At 37.4% G+C, this 19,234-nt stretch overlaps 1 protein-coding gene and 1 long non-coding RNA gene across 2 annotated transcripts; both read left to right on the top strand.

The window, feature by feature from the left end:
- Positions 1–4: 4 nt before the first annotated feature.
- Positions 5–16,343, top strand: LOC129042028 (uncharacterized). The gene is made up of 3 exons (XR_008504060.2): positions 5–133; positions 11,274–11,558; positions 16,140–16,343. It is a non-coding gene; the product is annotated as an uncharacterized LOC129042028 (long non-coding RNA).
- On the top strand, positions 9,007–11,247 carry LOC129042026 (ubiquitin-conjugating enzyme E2 variant 1-like). Its single transcript, XM_063669409.1, has one exon. The coding sequence runs from the start codon at positions 9,390–9,392 to the stop codon at positions 9,681–9,683; it is 294 nt and encodes a 97-aa protein (XP_063525479.1). The 5' UTR covers positions 9,007–9,389; the 3' UTR covers positions 9,684–11,247.
- Positions 16,344–19,234: the final 2,891 nt, after the last annotated feature.

Below are 19,234 nucleotides of genomic sequence, written 5' to 3'. Positions count from 1 at the left end.
GGGTGCTGGGGCCGCTGCGCCGGCGGCGGTTCCCGATGTGGAGGTCCGTCCTGGGTGGGGAGGCACGGAAGGTCGCTGGTTCGATGCGGAGGAAGAAACCACACCTAGCACTTAAAGCCCTGAAAAAATAGAGGTGGTTGTTTTTCTTGAGAAATGGGAGGACTGGGAAGAGGAACTTGGTTGGGTTCACTGGGGAGGGCGGAAGCAATAGGCCGCTGGTAGGAGGAGCGAAATAAGTGACAGATTTCAACTTAGTTCCAAGGTTTATTTGCTGGAAGGAGGGTGGATGTGGGAAGAGAATTGAAGGGATTAGGACATACACCGTTGGAGAATGCGTTTTGGCCAAACGTGTAGACAAGTTCTCGCATTCTGTTACTTTCACAAAGCAATGGTAAAGTACTCCCTAGTTTGCTGATGAGGGGCGGAGGAGGGATGGTCAAAGAGAATATTGCGGGGAACCATAGGATTGCAGTCTGACGTGGGATTTAGGGAAGATGCGGGAATAACCAAAATGAAGACAGAATTAAGAGTTCTAGAGACAAAGTGAAAATAACTGATAAGTAATGAATTCAGAGTTGTAAGGGTCGGTGTTGGTTTTATTAGGCTGTAATGAGTATAAAATATTACCTTTCCGTATAATAGCTTACAAGCTAACAAAGTCAAGAAACTCAAACATTAACTAGGAAAATATACACTGGGCTTCAAGGAATCGCATAGGACATGCTCCCCAAGTTTTGCCCAGATTGTCTTATTTTTGATTAGCGCTGAAGAAAACACCTACCACTGCATTTTGAAACTAGACTCCTGGCCAGGCGCGGTGATGCACGCCTATAATCCCAGCACTTTGGGAGGCCAAGGCCTCCAAATTGCTTGAGCTCAGAAGTTTGAGGCCAGTTTGGCCAACATGGAAAAAACCCGTCTCTACAAAGATAATAGTAATACAAAAATAAGCTGAGCATGGTGCCTGTAGTCCCTGCTACTCAGGAGGCTGAGGTGGGAGGATCACTTGAGCCCCAGAGGTGGAAGCTGCAGTGAGCCGTGATCACACCACTGCACCCCAGCCTGGGCGACAGAATGAGACTCTGTCGAAAAACAAAACAAAAAAGCAGAAAATAGATTTCTTAAAAGGTTATTAAATACCCACCCATGCCTAAAGCTCTTTCCTGGAATTCAAAATTACCATTTCTTGAAAGAGCTTCAGTAATTGCAACAGAAAAGTGGCCTGAGGATGCCAAGGTGTTTAGGTTTATTTTGTGATTGAAAATAAGGAAATAAGTTTCACCAAAAGAGGCAGCAGCCAATTGCCAATTCAGAGCAGCTGTTCCTTCACAAAAATGCCATAATAACTCAAATATTTGAGTATTATCAAAACTTGCCAAATTATACAAATGAATTAGTTTTTCAGTTATCTGCTTCATCTGAAACATAGGTCAAAGCCATGACTTAGAGGTTTTAACGTAAAGAAAATGGTTCCGTTAATTGTATAGAACCTCTCAGCAGTCTACAACAGTAGCTCCAGGTCTTGTCGTTTTTCTAGAGAAAAAGGGCCTAGTTTTCTTCTATGGTGATCTATTAAATAAAAACACTATATTAAGATAAATTGGCCAAATATAGGAGTAGAAATGTGACTAAGATGTTTGAACAAATAACATGGAATGCTAAACATTTTTTGTTCTCGTATGCCATTTTTCTCCTGGAACCAACAAAAAATGGACAAATTTCTGGCTTGGGAAAATTATCTGGGCACTGTGTTTTGGTTTCAGTATCAAAAAATTTGTAGTTTTCAACCTGTGTTCCACTGTGCCCTTTACCATAAGCAGTGAAGATAAATTTAATTCCTTTTCACTAATAGTTTCATTGCTCATTTTTTAAATTGTCAAATGGCAAGCCTTTTCCAAATCTATTATGTCCTTGTATTGTAAGATTTTTCTTCCCCCCACAAATATTGTTTAAGTGTCCTCAAGACTTTGAGGCAGGTTGGTTCTGTAGAGGCAGGCCTGGTTCTTGATCTTAACAGAAAACCTTCAAGTTCCTCACCATTAAGTATGTTGTTAGCTGTAGGGTTTTTGAGGATGTTCTTTAGCAAGCTAAAGCTTGCTGAGAGTTATCATAACATAGGTGTTAGATTTTGTCAAATGCTTTTTCTGCATCTATTGATATGAACATGTGATTTTTCTTCTTTAGCCTGTTAATGTGATTGATTACAATAATTGATTGTTGAATATTTAACCAGCCTTGCATACTTGGAATAAGTCCCACTTGGTCATGGCTTATACTTCCTCTTATACATTGTTGGATTTAATCTGCTACTATTTTGTTGAAGATTTTTGCATCTGTGTTCATGAGAAATATTGGTTTGGTTTTCTTATAATGTCTTTATCTGATTTTGGTATTATAGTAAGGCTGGGCTCATGAATAAGTTAGGAAGTATTCCTTTGCTTCTATCTTCTGGAAGAGATTATAGAGAATTGGTATAATTTCTTCCTTAAATGTTTGGTATTACTCACCAATGAACCCACCTAAGCACAGTGTTTTCCACTTTAGAAGGTTATTAACCATTCTTTCATTTCTGTTTTTTATTTTCTTATTTATTTCCATCTTCCTTCTTACATTTTCTAGCTGCAAGATTAAAAGATTGAAAAAGGTAGAGAAAGGCTTTTTTTGTTTAGTTTTCTATTATGCGTGATATATATATGGGATCTTCATCTACAGGGACCTGTATCCCTAATGCCTTGCATATTATGTGGTACCTAATAGGTTATGACAGTGATTTACTTTAACAATTATTCGGGAAATCTGCTTACCTTTTCCTTGTGTACACAGGGCTAGATTATTATTCAGGCTGTCTAACAGCCAGGTGTTGTCAAGTAACTGAGTTCTGACCACCTGAATGTGGATAGAAGTGATGTAGGCACAGGCCTGGCTCATAAAAGCCTCCCACATGACAGCCTTAGTCTTTCTCCATCACCAAGCAGGATAAAAATATGCAGAGGACTCCAAGGTCCAAGGAGATGTTAAGGACAAAATCTAGGAGACTGAGTTTATGAGTCATTGCCTAGAGAAACAACTGCTGATAAGTAACATCCATTAGGATTTTCCATGATTTAGAAATAAACTATTGTTAAACTTACTGAGATTTGGAGGGTTATCTGTCACAGCAGGAAGTATTATTTTAACCAATTCATATAATAGACATAAGCTGATCTTAATTCAACTTTGTTTCAGAAATGTTAAAATTGTAATCATCCAAAGTCTTCTGACTTTATTTCTCCCTTTTGAGAAGGAAAAAAGAAAAACCATTAATTACTACAATCAATAGAGCAAGTTTTCTGGATTTAAAGTCATACACATTAAGCAGCTGTACAGTGCGCTTCTGACTGGCTTCCTAAAGAGTTACAGCATGTAAAGATTCTTAATATACCCTCAGAGTTAAGTGTAAACAAATATCCAAGTCATGTAGATATTATCTCACTATGAAAATTGGGCACAGTATAGTTCATAAATCCAGTTGGCAAGAAACTAATAATCATGATTGGCTGAAGTTATTTATGTATGTTAGTTTAATATTCTGAATTTACTCATTAACTGCGACAGTCTTTGAATGCCCACTATGTTTTAAACCATACCAGTCACTTAGGCATGCCCACATTGAAGGAGCTCAGTTTCATTGGAATCACAGATATAAATGACCTATTAAAATATTATATGATTAAGTAGATTATGTAAAAAGTGCTGTGGGACACTGTAAAAAATCATTTATAACTATGTAAGAAAATCAGTCAAGGCTTAAGAGAGGAGTTACCAGTTACAGATAACAATATTTTTTTCCACTGACCTAAGCCTTTCAAGCAAAATCAGAAAACTGTAATTTTCACTAAAATAAATCATCAATGGAATGACCTAGTTTAAGACCCTTTTGGAAGACAGAAAGAGTCCTGGAAATCTCTACTACATCAAAACAAATCAGAAGGATAGGCAAACATACCAATATAACTGAATAAAGAGCCCAGAAAGAAACCCCTTCAAACATGGCATCTTTATATATGATAATCAATGGCAAAGAGTGCATATTTCAGTAATTGATACTAGAACAATTACTACCTATATGGAGAAAGATTAAAATTAGATTCCTACCTCAGATGTAGGAAAGAAGTCCAAGTTTTATGAGGCCAAAAACTTATAATTTGGGGATTCCTAAGGAAATTCCAAAATAATTAACTTTTGAAAATTTTATAAAAACACAACCCATGTGAACATTACTTGGGCTTCTCCCAGAGCCTTGAAAAGAGCTTATACAAGTGATGGTAGAGTAAATCTACCTCTGTTCACAACAAACACAAAAATAAACTCAAAATGGATTAAAAATTCAATTTTTTTTAATTTTTAGAGAAATTATAGGACAAAAATTGTTATGCCTCAGAGAGGAAGGAATTCTTAAATAAGGTAAGGCACAAAGACATAAAAAGGACAAACTTTCAACGAAAAGCTTAGTAAGTTTATACATTAAAATTAAAAAAGCTTGTTCATCAAAGAACATGTCAAAATACAAGCACATGTCAAAATACAAGCCACAAGCTGGGTGAAGATGATGAAAAATGTTCATTATTCAACAAAGAAAAAGAACTCATTTTATAATAAACTGCAAATTAGTGAACAAACCCAATAGAAAACTGATCAATTCATAGAAGAGGAAACCCAAATGTGTAATAATCACAAAAAACATGTTCCGCTCCACTAGTCAGGGGAATTCAATTTAAAACAATAATGACCTATTCCATACCTATCAGACTGACAATATTTTTAATGTATAATGTTAGTGAGTGGTATGATAGGAACCTAGTACACTGTTACTGAGAACAACACAGTGGAGAGGAATTAAGCAATATCTAGCAGAGTTGAAGATGCATATACCCTATGACCCAACAAGTCTACTTGTAAGTATTATAGAAACTTGCGGGCCAGGCGCAGTGGCTTACACCTGTAATCCCAGCACTTTGGGAGGCCGAGGCAGGCAGATCATCTGAGGTCAGAAGTTCGAGACTAGCCTGGCCAACATGTAGTGAAACCCCATGTCTACTAAAAAAAAAAAAAAATACAAAAATTAGCCAGGTGTGGTAGTGCACGCCTGCAGTCCACCTACTTGGGAAGCTGAGGCAGGAGAATTGCTTGAACCCAGGAGGCAGACGTTGCATTGAGCCGAGATCGCACCAGTACACTCCAGCCTGGGTGACAGAGCAAGACTCTGTCTCTCAAAAAGAAAGAAAGAAAGAAAGAAACTTGTGTGTATGCACAAGGAGATATGTTTAACACTATTTTGCAGCATTGTTTGTACCAGTTGAGTATCCTTTATCCAAAATGCTTGGGACCAGAAGTGTTTCAGATTTCGAATATGTTCAGATTTTGGAATATTTGCATTATACTTACCACTTTAACATCCCTAATCCAAAAATATAAAATCCTCCAAAGGACATTTCCTTGAGGGTCATGCATATTATGTACTCAAAAACGTTCAGATTTTGGAGCATTTTTGGTTTGGGCATTAGGATGTTCAACCTGTATTAGTAAAACAGTGGAAACAATTGAAATGTCAGTAGGACAGTAGTTAACTATCATATTCGTACAATCGAATATTATATAGTAGTGAAAATGAATGTTATGACTTTCAAATATTTTACCTACAGTGAGAAATATATTTCATACCATGACTCAATATATATATGCTTATATATAATCACATACATATATGTATATAGGCATTAAATTGAGTACTTATGATACATTTTATTTACTGTTCTGTTTTTTTCTAAAGCAGTTCATGACCTGCTGTATTGATTTTCTGTGCTACTAATGATTTGAAACCTACAGTTTGAAAAAAAAAAACACTAAACAAAGCTATATATTTATCAACATGAATAAATCTGAAGAAATAACAGGTATAGCATATTATATAGTGTGTGTGTGTATATATATATACACATACATACATATACATGTATATGGTATTCAAGAAATGCTATATATTGTGATACCTATATTTATATAAAGGAATAATTTTTAAAACTTATGAGAAAGGTAAATACCAAATTCAGGATAGTATTATTACCTCTGAAGAGGAAGACATGGAAAATAAAACAGGAAGGGAATACCGGGTATTTCAACTGTATCTGTAATGTTTTCCTTATTTTACAAAAGGAAAAATGTTAATATTTGATAGGTGTTGAGTACATGGGTGTTATTCATATATTTTTTCAAAATACTTGATTATTAAAATTAACTAGAACAATATTTCTCAATTTTACATCACACTTTGAAAAAAATCATCTCACTTTTTCCAAACAGGAATTTACAGGTATTTTATTATCTTAATTATTTGTAGCAAATTTTAAAGGAACGTTGCTGGGTGCAGTGGCTCACACCTGTAATCTCAGCACTTTGGGAGGCCAAGGCAGGAGAATCGCTTGAGGCCAGGAGTTGGAGACCAGCCTGGGCAACATAGTGAGACCCCATCTCTTTAAAAAATATATGTGTGTGTGTGTGTGTGTGTGTATTTTATTTTTTTAATTGGCCAGGTATGATGGTGTACACCTGTAGTCCTAGCTACTTGGGAGACTGAGGTGAGAGGATCACTTAAGGCCAGAAGGTCAAGGCTGCAGTGAGCTATGATTGTTCCACTGCTTTCTAGACAGGGTGACAGAGCAAGACTCTGACTCTAAAAAAATAAATAAGGTAAAATAAAAATAAGAGGCCCAGCGCAGTGGTTTATGCCAGTGATCATTCCCAACACTTCAGGAGGCCAAGCAGGAGGATCACTTGAGCTGAGGAGTTTAAGACTGGCTTGGGCAAGACAGTAAGACCATCTCTACAAAAAATAAACAAAAAATTAGCCGGGCATGGTGGTGCATGCTTGTAGTTCCAGCTGCTTGGGAGGCTGAGGTGGGAGGATTGCTTGAGCCTGGAAGGTCATGGCTGTAGTGAGCCAAGATCGCACCACTGCACTCCAGCGTGGGTAACACAGTGAGACCCTCTCAAAATAAATACAGCCAGGCATAGTGGCTCATGTCTGTAATTCCAGCACTTTGGGAGACCGAGGCAGGCAGATCATTTGAGGCCAGGAGTTCGAGACCAGCCAGACCAACATGGTGAAACCCCATCTCTACTGAAAATACGAAAAAATTAGTTGGGCGTGGTGGCACATGCCTATAGTCCCAGCAACTTGGGAGGCTGAGGCAGGAGAATCACTTCAACCAGGGAGGTAGAGGTTGCAGTGAGCCGAGATCATGCCACTGCATTCCAGCTTGGGCAACAGAGCAAGACTCCATATAAAAAAATAAATAAATAAAAACGTTTTAAAAAGTTGTGGTCAATCTTTAGGGTTATCTTAAGTATCTTTTTTTTTTTTTTCCCAAGACAGGGTCTGACTCTGCCGCCCAGACTAGGGTATGGTGGTACAATCATGTAGCTAACTGTAAACTCAAATTCCTAGGCTCAAGTGATCCTCCTTCCTCAGCCTCCTGAGTAATTAGGACTACAGGTGTGTGTCACCACACCTGGCTAATTTTAAATTTGTGTGTGTGTGTATATATACACACATATATATGTGTGTGTGTATATATATATACACATATATATGTGTGTGTGTGTGTATATATATACACGTGTGTGTGTGTGTATATATATATATATACACATATATGTGTGTGTGTATATATATATACACACATATGTGTGTGTGTGTATATATATATGTATGTATGTGTGTGTGTGTGTGTATATATATGTATGTATATGAAATGGGGTCTCACTATATTGCCCAGGCTGGCCTTGAACTCCTGGCCTCAAGTGATTCTCCAGCCTTGGCCTCCTAAGGTCCTAGGAGGCATGAGCCACCACAACTGGCCAATAGAGATCTTTTTGTTCTCCAATTTTGCCATGCAAATTAATAGAGATACTAGGTGTGGTGTACTAAATGGTGACCAAAAAGACATGGCCTAATCCCCAGAACCCATTACTATTGCCATATATAGTAACAGACTGAATATTACCTTATAAGGCAAAATATGTAGTTAAGAATTTTAAGGGCCAGCATGGTGGCTCATGCCTGTAATCCCAGCATTTTGGGAGGTAGAGGTGGGTGAATCACCTGAGGTCAGGAGTTCAAGCCCAGCCTGGCCAACATGGCAAAACCCCATCTCTACTAAATATACAAAAATTAGCCAGGTGTGGTGGCCTGCACCTGTAATCTCAGCTAATCGGGAGGCTGAGGTAGCTTGAACCCAGGAGGCGGAGGTTGCAGTGAGCCAAAATTGTGCCACCGCACTCCAGCCTGGGCAACAGAGCGAGACTCCATCTCAAAAAAAAAAAAAAATTTAGAGGAGTGTTATCCTAGATTTTCCAGGTGAGCTCTAAATCCAGTGACAAGTGTCTTTACAAGAATGAGGCAAAGAAAGATAACACAGATAGGAGGAAGCAATGCCACCATGACGACACAGACTGGAATGACACCGTTAACAGTCAAGGATGCCAAGAACCACCAGAAACTGGAAGAGGCAAAAACAGATTCTTCTCTAGAGCCTCTAGAGAGAGTATAGCCCTGCTGACACCTTGATTTTCTTCTGACCTCCAGCACTGTGAAAGAATAAACTTCTGTTGTTTAAGCCACCCAGTTTACAGTAATTTGTTATAGCAGTCATATTTTAAGAAGAAAACTGGGGGAATAAATTTGGTGTAAGGAAATGTTATAGGAAATCTAGGTCCACCTGCCTGGTTATGGTGACAAAGGGTGAATACTTTTCTTTCCAAAGTTAGCAACATCAGAAACATCTTTAAAGTCTTTTTCTACATGAATTTCCTTATTGGTTGCAGTGATTTTAAAATATGTCCACAAATTATTTAATTATACCCCCTCCAAAAGGTGGAGCCTAATTCTCCTCCCTTTGAGTATGGATTATATTTATTGGCTTACTTCTAACAAATACAATGTGGCAGAAGTGACCGTGTGTGACTTCCAAAATTAGGACGTAAAAGGCTTTATGGCTTTCTCCTTGTTCTTTGACTTAGATTATTCGCTCTGGGAGAAGCCAGCTGTCGTGTCATAAGGATACTCAAGCTGCACTATGCAATGTCCACATGGCAAAAACTCAGTCCTCCTGCCAACAGGAAGCCCAAGAACTTGGGCTATCTGAGCACAGTCAGCCTTAAGATGACTGTAGTTCGGGGCTGGCCTTCAAGTGTCAGCAACGCAAGATGGCAGCCACCATGGGCTCGGGAGTAAAAGTCTCTCGCAATTTCTGACTGTTGGAAGAACTCAAAGAAGGCCAGAAAGGAGTAGGAGATGGCACAGTTAGCTGAGGTCTAGAAGATGATGAAGACATGACACAAGATGGGCAGGGATGATAACTGGGCCTCCAAGAACAATTTTTGAAAACCAAATATACAGCCTTAAAATAGAATGTGGACCTAAATACCCACTAGCACCCCCCTTTGTAAGATTTGTAACAAAAATTAATATAAATGGAGTTAATAGTTCTAATGGAGTGGTGGACCTAAGAGCCATATCAGTGCTAGCAAAATGGCAGAATTCATATAGCATCAAAGTTGTCCTGCAAGAGCTTCAGCACCTATTGATGTCTAAAGGAAATATGAAACTCCCTCAGCCACCGGAAGGACAGTGTTACAGCAATTAATCAAAAAGAAAAACCACAGGCCCTTCCGCTTCCCCCCGCCCCATTCGATTTAAGCAGTCTTCATTTTCCACAGTAGTAAATTTTCTAGATACATCGTGTAGACCTCAAAGTACTGGAAAGGAAGCTCCAATTCAAAGGAAATTTATCTTAAGATACTGTAAATGATATTAATTGTTTGTCCATTTGAAATATATAAGTTTTGCTATAACAAATCATCCTATCAAGTGTAACCACTGTCCACGTAGTTGAACTTCTGGAATCGAGAAATTCTAATTAAATTGATTCCCATCATAACTAGTGGGGCACATCTAACTCAACTGTGAAAAGAAACATCACACAATCACCTTGCTGATTACATGGCCTGGGGGTCTCTGCCTTCTCCCCTTACCCTCCTGCCTCCCACCCTCCCTGCAACAGCCCTGTAGCTTGGCTTGTTAGAGTGGATGTGAAGGTTTCAGGTTGCAGCCTGTGGGACTACTGCTGGGTGTGTGGGGTGCTTTGCCTGCACCCCTGGTTTCTTTAAGTCTTAAATGATGCCCCTTCCAATCCATCATCCTGTCCCCACACTCCACCACTCCTGCCTTTGGCAGAAGCATAGATTGTAACCCCTCTGCTCCCCTCTGAGATTGGCCTTTGGTAAGGAATCCAGGGCTTTCCCCGTATCTTCTCTCCCCAACCTTTATTGAGGGATGCTGCTTTTTCTTCCCTCCTCCTCAAGTTGCTTTCTGCACCATCACCACTCAGTACCTTCCATGACACTTCCTTGCTTTGGCCAGAAGCCATCAGGTAAGGTTAGAAAGTCTCTAACCTCCCTTGTTTAGTTTTGGAACCATACTTATTCACTCTCCATCAGCCTGGGAAATGAATATTGGGTTTTCAGCCCTGCCACCCTCTGCTGTCATCAGCTGATGCATTTTTAGCTCAGGTTTTGATAAGGTGAAAAGGAAAGTCACCAGGGTTACTCAGACCTGCCAGCTCTCGGAGTCCTTGGTGGTTGAAATTGGAGAAAGACCACAAGAAGACACTTGTAAGCACACATGATCCCTCTGAATCGTTTTACTTTCCTGTAATTGCTTTTGCTTTTAAAAACTGAAGAAGTTTTAAACAGGGCTTTCATTTGGTCATCCTTGCAATCCATTGAGGTCTAGTTTGGAATCTGACAACTGGAACAAAAAGAACCTTGAATCCAGTGCATGCCTTGGTTTTGGTGCTGCTGCTGCTTCTCAAGATCCTCAGCAGGGATTAAGAAAGAACCCAATGTGCATAGCAGATCCCTGAAATTGGCGGGCTTGACCTCCTGGGAAATTGGTGCATCTTTCCACTTTCTGTTCAGGACCACTAAATGCTGAAATGTGGATGCATACCGAAATAAAAGTAATTCATTGTGTAAAAAAATAAAATAACTCTAGTTCAGGATGACATCTTGACTGCAACCTCATGAGAGACCCTGAGCCAGAACCCCCTAGGTAAGCTGCTCCTAAATTCCTGAACCACAGCAGAAATTATGAGATAATATTTAGTGCTTTAATCTACCAGATTTTGAAGTAATTCTCTCTCTCTCTCTCTCTCTTTTTTTTTTTTTTTTTTTAGATGGAGTTTTGCTCTTCTCACCCAGGCTGGAATGCAATGGCATGATCCCAACTCACTGCAACCTCTGCCTCCCGGGTTCAAGCAATTCTCCTGCCTCAGCCTCCTGAGTAGCTGGGATTACAGGTCCCCACCACCATGCTCAGCTAATTTTTGTATTTTTAGTAGAGACGGGGTTTCACCATGTTGGCCAGGCTGGTCTCGAACTCCTGAGCTCAGGTAATCCATCTGCCTTGGCCTCCCAAAGTGCTGGGATTACAGGCATGAGGCACCGCGCCTGTCCTTGAGGTAATTCTTAACACAAATAACTAATACACTGATGCACCTTCTAAATAAAGTGCCATTTTTGTTCAGGAGGCCTTAGCATAACAAATATCACAATCCTATGAATCTCTAGAAGTTGTCATGTAGTAGATGATTACTGACATCACCAGAAGTTATAATACCTTAAGAATGATACCATTCATTCAGTACTTCATATGTATATGAATTTTACCAACGCAGAAACTTAGCCTAGGAATCTGTCTAGTACCCCTATTATTAACATCATATATGAGTGTGGTACATTTGTAATGATCAATGAACAAATATCAATCCATTATTACTAACTAAATTCATACTTTATTCAAATTGCCTTACTTTCCTTTCTCTTTATTCTCTAAAGTTCTATGAATCCATGGTCCTATTTCTGCACTAATTCACTTGTGTTTTTTCTATATACTTCCACATCTAAAATACTATTTTTACTAGATTTTTTACCAGACTAATTTCATTGAATGTCTTCCAAAGTATGAACACTTTTATTTTATAGTTTTCTTAATATCCTCATGGTAACATCAAAATTTAAGGAAATCTGTTTGTCATCAAAAAGAGTTTTGGTAACGTTTTGTTAGATTTGCAAACTTTTCATATTATTTGCTCTTACATCACTTCCATGCTATTTCCTTTGCTTTTAGTGTATTAATTTTTTTCAAAATGGTAAAATAAATGTTTATACATTATATTTTTAAGTATCTATTTCCTTAATCTAAGGTAAACTTTTCTCAAGGCATTTTAACTTAACAGGATATTACGTAGAAAAAAAATAGGGGCATAATATCTGACACACTTCAAATGTTCTTTGAACTTTGTTAGTTTAGTGTCAGTTATTGACTGCTTGAATTGGAGAACCCCCTGCTCATGTCAGTAACAGCTAGTCAAAATTATCAAGAACATTAAGAACACATCACAGAAATCATTGTCATCAGTTATTGATAGAAAGGAAGATTGCACAGTGAGATGATGTATTCAATAGAAGGTTGTGTGTAGTAAAAATAAGAATTGTAAATGTAAGTCAACAGTAAATCCAAAAGCCATGTCTTTCAAGGGAAATCTAAAAACTGTGTTTCCTACTTTCAAAATCCTTTCATCATTACAAGAGTTATTCTTTTCTGGTTCAAAAATCTTGCCTACCTCCTTTTAAAAGTTATTCTTTAAAACATTAGGCCAGATGAGCTAATTTCAGACGGCTTATTTACCTGCTCATGGATTTATATGCCACCTGCTTTTGCTTTTTCTACAGATGCAAAGTCAACCTCTGGGGCAAAATTCCACCTTTCTCTTTCTGCCACACAAGTGGTAAATAACATGACCCAATAAATTTTAGCATTTCCCCAAATGTGTAGGATACAAAAAATGTATTCATTCATGTGAGATATAAAAATGTACACTCACACTTCTGAAATCAACAGCCAGCCATTTCACACTTGGGCCAAAGGCAAACAAACATAATTCTCACTGGCAGCTGGACAACATTCCAAGCTGCCACCACATTAATTAACTCACCTCAATCAGATTCCACTTCAACTTGCACAGCTTGCTGCCAAGAAGCCTAGCAATAAATTGTTAGGTTAAATACTGAACAAGGTAGGGAAATACCATATGGTATGTTGTTATAGAGGGTGGGATATTCTTGTTTAACACTAGTAGCAGGGTTTTCCATTTACTTTTTATTGTCTCTTGTGATTTGAGCAAAATGAGTATATGTTCTTGTTGATAAATGAACTTGCATGTCTTATTGTGAAGGGGAATGGGATGGTAACAAGTTAACAAAACACCTTTGTCCACAAGCTTCTATAGTTGATATTCCCTAAATCTGAAGACAACAGCTTACTTAGCAAGTGCTGGGAGCCCATTAATGGTAAATTATTGGTATTAAACCTTTGGGGAATGTCAAGGAACAAAGACCTCAAATTCCGTTTTCATTTAGGTGTACTGGGAATTTACAAATAAATACAAACTACTTATAACTGAAAAAATTGTAGCTTAGGAGTCAGGATTTAAGTGTGAGTCTGGTTTCTGCCTCTAACTGGCTGTCCACTTTGGCCAAATCACTTAACTTCTCTCATATTATGTCCTTATCTGTCATATGAAGGAGTTTGACTATATGAATGGTTCCCAAACCTTAATGCACATATCATCTTAAGGAGCTTGTTAAAAATGCAGATTCTTGGATTCCACCCTTGGCTTGAAATTGATTCATTTTGACATGGAGCCTAGTAGTCTGAATTTGTAATAAGCAATAAATTATTTTGCAGATATAGAACCCATACGTTGAGAAATAACTGGACTACATGACATATTGTATCCCTTTACCTCTGACGGTGTATTATTGTAATTACCAATCCATATCATTGTTTTTATAATGTGTGGTGTGATTTTGGAAAGTGGTATAATTGGGAGTGGTAACTCAAGCCTTAATATACAATAGGCAGTTCAAAACTCTAGTGAAAAAAGACTGAGAACACCTGAATATGACTACCCAGGTGCCTGTGAGCATTTTCTTGGGTTGTAGGATGGGTGATAGCTGACTGACTGTTCCCTCTAGAAATCTTGCCTGTACATATAGTAAGACTCCACATCTAAACAAAGAAAAACATTGAAAGCTATCCTACAGATCAGCTTTATTCATATTCCTGATCACTCACCCAGGATAAGGCTTTCTGTGCTCTAAGGGTGTTGTTATGAATGCTCATTTTATTTCTTTTGCTTCTTGTGTATCTGGTATATTCTGCTTCTTTGTTAAATTCTGAAATCAAAAAACAAATATTTTGTCCTTGTTTGTGAGATTTCAAAAGACCAGGAACTTTTGAAAACCTCATTCTCTTGAGATTCTAGGACATGATTTGATAAGTAAAGGAAAAGCTCTTACTGGAAAAAGTTCTTATAACTTACTGAATAGGTGCATATGGATTTATTCTAATCCATGTATCTTTTTCCATCTGATTCCTCTTATGACTAGCAGAGAGCCCTAAGATAGCTGTCTGGGGCCAGCCTTAAATTAGGAAAAGAGCATGCTTAACAGGTCCATATAAGATGGTGTGCAACACAGGCTTTTCTCATCATATTGCAAACTTAACAGACTTGAAGATCCAAAACTAATCATTATTATTTTACTTTTAAAACTGTGGAATCACCTTTGTTATTAGTTTCTATCGGGGGGGATGTAAAATGGCAATGCAGTAGTTGCTTTACTATTCAATCTTCACAAAAGAAGTCTGATTCTCTTCGATTTAATCAGTTCTTTCCAAGCTATTTTAATTATCACAAGCATCCCCAAGTTTTAATAATGTTCCTCAGAGTATGGGTAGATTATCCTTATTGGTCTTTGTATTCTCCTCAGCCACTAAAATCAGGCTCTTAACTTGGTAGATTCTCAATAATGGAATGTTGGGCTAAAGACATGTTGGCAGAAAAGGAAGTGTTGAATCCTGTTGCAGACTTCCTCATCCCCTGCAGGTGGTGCTGGGAGATAGGTTCTCTATTTACTTATTTAATCATAATTAGTTGGGTTAGTAAAGGTGTTCTCAGTTCTTAGTTTAAAGCTGTTGTAATTACCTAAATTTCTTCCTCCCCTTCACTCTTGTTACTGAGTCACAGAGAACAAAAAGATTAAAAAAGGTGATCAAACTGAAGAAAATAGAGACATTAAGATAACTGATGGTGTCTCTCAGGCCTAGCAGTAGAAAGATGCTGCAGGGCTTTAGGAGAAAGAGAATTTGTACACTCTTACTTTCAAAAGAGAACATATATTCAGGAAATTTTTCTATAGACTATCTGACTATCTCACCAGAACTACTGTATTAATTCTAGTACTGAATCTGTCATCCTTATACATCAAGTATTTCTCACCATGGTCATGTATCAGTGGTTATTAGTATTTGGGACTTAAAGGTTTCCTGTACAATGCTGTCTATGACACCACCCAGGCACAGTTAGCAGCCCTCTCCTCTGTCTTCCTCCAGATTAATGAGTGTTTTGCTTATTTTAATATCTGAATCTTCCACTCAATTGGGAGCTCCTATAAAGTAGAGACTGTGTCTTTATCATCCTTGTATCACTAGTTCTTACGTTGCTTCTTTGAATGTAGTAAACACTAAATACATTAAATAAATAAAGCAATCAACAAATCAATTAGAATACTGTCAGCCACATAACTTTAGAGTTGCCTGAAACCAAGTATGAATTTCTCTTCTATCATTCCTACCCTGAAGCTTACTGATGCCAAAATTAGAGGTCAGTGAAGATGGTCGTAATTAAGGAAGCTAGTATTTTTTAAATGATATAACATGATCCCCCAATACACATTTCTAGCCATATCTCCTCTACCTCCCCCATATGAATCTTTCACACTACCAGATTGGTCTGTTTGCTTTCTCTGTAACATGTCTTATACCCTCCCACCTCTAAAATTATGCCATCCCTCTATTTTGCCCTTAGTCTCGTTTAATCAGTGGTTCTCAGAGTGCTTCTCAGGGGCCCACAATGTCAATGCTATGCTCATAATAATACTAAGATGCTATTTGCCTTTTTACTCTCATTCTGTTACAGGTGTACAGTAGAGTTTTCCAGAGGCTACATGACATGCAGTATCACAACAGAAGCAAATATAAGAATCCACCTGTCTCCTGTTAAAATGCAAAATGTAAAACAATACCACTTTCCTAACTGTTTTTGTTTGGGGAAATATAGTTCATAAAAATCTTTATGTTAACATGTAATTTAGGTTAAAATAAATTAATAAATATTTGTAAATTGTCTCAGTTTTAATTTCTAATATGGTAAATACAGATAGATATAACCCATATAAACAAAACCTGTTTGGGGTCCTCAATAATATTGAAGAGTGTTATACAGGGGTCCTAAGGCCAAAGAATTTGATAATGCTGATCTAAGTCTTCCTTATCCATTAAAGTCCAAATGAAAGTTGGGAACAGTAGCTAATGCCTGTAACCCCAGTGCTTTGGGAGGCTGACATAGGAGGATTACTTGAGGCCAGGAGTTTGAGACCAGACAGGGCAACATACGGAGACCCTGTTTCTACAAAAATAAATTTAAAACGTAGTCGGTCATGGTGGCACATGTCTGTAGTCCTAACTACTTGGGAGGCTGAGGCAGGAAGATCGCTTGAGCCTAGGAGCTTGAGGCTGCTATGATCCTGCCACTGCACTCCAGCCTGGGTGACAAAGCAAGACCCTGTCTCTGAAAAAATAAATAAAATAGTTTTAAACTTGGGAAAAAAAGGTTCATATCAAAGCCTTCCTACTCGATAAGACTTTTTGACCACTGCAACTAGAGAGGATCTTGTCTGTCTCTGAATACTATGGCACTTACACACTTATGGCTCTTTTTTATCATTCATCTAGTACAGACCTTGTGCCAAAAAGGAATATTGTTATGTGGATTGAGAATGATAATTAAAGACTTATGTGTTTGATGGTGAATCATAAACAACGCTTTTACTTTGCAGTCTCTCTGATTAGTCTTCCCAGCCTAAAGGAAAAAAAAAAAAATCTTGACTTTTCAACCTAGCCTTTCTCCTAAGGGAAATAATAATAAAGTTTAATAATGATATACATAAAATATTTGTTATGGTCATCTTTATTTTAAACCTGATAAATGTTCATTGAAAAAGAAAAAAACTAGAAATTCAAAAATTAAATTTAACCACAATGCCATCATCCTGAGGTAACAACTGCTAACATTTTAGTGCATACATATCCAGTCCTCTTCTATACAGGTATTTTTCCACTATATTTACGTTATATGGAACATACTATTGTCTTTTTTAATACACTATTTTTAAGACACTTTTTTGTTTTTTACTTACTGTCAGGTGGGTGTTACATGGTATTTAAGGAAACAGGTAATGTTCTAACTATAATAAATGAGCTCATGATGAATTTTTAAATATATAATGAACATTTTTCTGTCATTAAGTATTCATTATCTCAAGTAACTATAATTTGTTCATTATATTTTATATATGTGTGTATGCACACACACACAAGGATTTATTTAACTCTACCATTAGACATTAAGATTATTCTAATTTTTAATACTATAAATGATACTTGGATTTTCTTCCTTGTATACACATTTTGCCTATATCTCTGATTATTCAGAAAAAAATTCTTAAAAAGGGAATTATGAGGTCAGGATATATAAACAATTTTAAGACATTTAATCTAAACATGCAATCATCTTTTGATGCCACTTCATCTTTTTCAATAGAGTAAAAACAAAATTGTTATTTAAGAGAAAAGGAAAGGAGTTCGAGAGGTAGTGAGGAAAAGCTGGGAAAGCATATGGAAGAAGGAATACTCACAGAAAAATTGGTGCCAAAAAAGAGAGAAGGAGAAGAAAAGCCGGAAGCATAAATAGAATTGAAGAATACATAGAAAGGGATAAAACAAGGCAAACTGAACAGAGGTTTTAGAGTCAGTCAGATGTGGATTTAAAAGACAAGGCATCTACTAATTATGTGACCTTGAACAAGTTACAGAACTTTTCTCTTCATTAAACTATTTTTTAAAATTGGAAACAGAGCAAATCAGCTTCAGTACTCATTATTTGGACTGACCTTGAACCCTGAAGCTTATGCTTTATACCTGTGCTAGTGCATGCACTCACTTATCTTTCTCTTCCATCAAGCAAAGAAGCAGGTAGCAACACCCTTTTGCCACTCTGCTTTCTGTTACTTCATCTCTAGTCTTTGGTTTCTCTTCCACAAACTGAGAATAATATTAGGAATTAGGAGCCTAGTCAGACTAGAAACCTTGAGAAAACAGGTTGTCTTTTTTCTCATGAAACTTTTTGGCCCTTCATGCTTCTAACTGTGCCAAGGAATGTCTTGAGACATTTTATTTGGCTTTTCTACTTGAAAATCTAAATAGAACCTGCCTGCACAAAGGTACAAGCCCATCACCAAAAATTTAATATGACTGAAACAGAAAGTCAAATGGGTTGTATATAAATTAATGGTAAAGACTTGCATTGGTTTTTTTACTCTGAAATAATGCATTTCTACTGCATTTAACTGCTTAATTAGTTTCAGGTTGGTAGAACAATCACCTGTGTCAATGTTGGAAAATTCACTGTAGTTTCCTTATTTGACTCCTCTTTTTCTGTCTGGAGGGTGTTACAGATAGGGTTGATAGTGGCTTTTCACATAGCAAAAATATTTTAGGCACCCAGCAAGAAACATTAAAGTGTCACATAGCAAATATTTCACATACTTTAGTTGAGATCAGTCATCTACAAACTAGGGAAATAAAGGACCATTTGAAATAAAGAATGGGTGACAAAGGTGATTTTCATTCCAATCTAACAGAAGCACTAAGTGGGATTAGACCAGACCAAATTTCTGACTTATTCCAGGCTCTTCAGGCTATCCATTAATCTTATCTCCCACTCAGCAACAATAACTTCCAGGCAGTTTTTCTTTGTCTTCTCCTCACTTTTTAATTTCTATTCTATTCTATTCTATTCTATTCTATTCTATTCTATTCTATTATTCTATTCTATTATTCTATTCTATTCTATTCTATTCTATTCTATTCTATTCTATTCTAATTTTGAGACAGAGTCTTACTTTGTCTCCCAGGCTGGAGTGTGGTGGTGCAATCTCAACTCACTGTAACCTC

The sequence above is a fragment of the Pongo pygmaeus genome, chromosome 7 (assembly GCF_028885625.2).
Source record: "Pongo pygmaeus isolate AG05252 chromosome 7, NHGRI_mPonPyg2-v2.0_pri, whole genome shotgun sequence".
NCBI lineage: Eukaryota > Metazoa > Chordata > Mammalia > Primates > Hominidae > Pongo > Pongo pygmaeus.
This window is presented reverse-complemented; position numbering and strand designations above follow the sequence as displayed.

Coding starts and splice junctions, on each gene's coding strand:
- LOC129042026 (XM_063669409.1), top strand. CDS start 9,390: ATGATAACTGGGCCTCCAAGAACAATTTTTGAAAACCAAATATACAGC.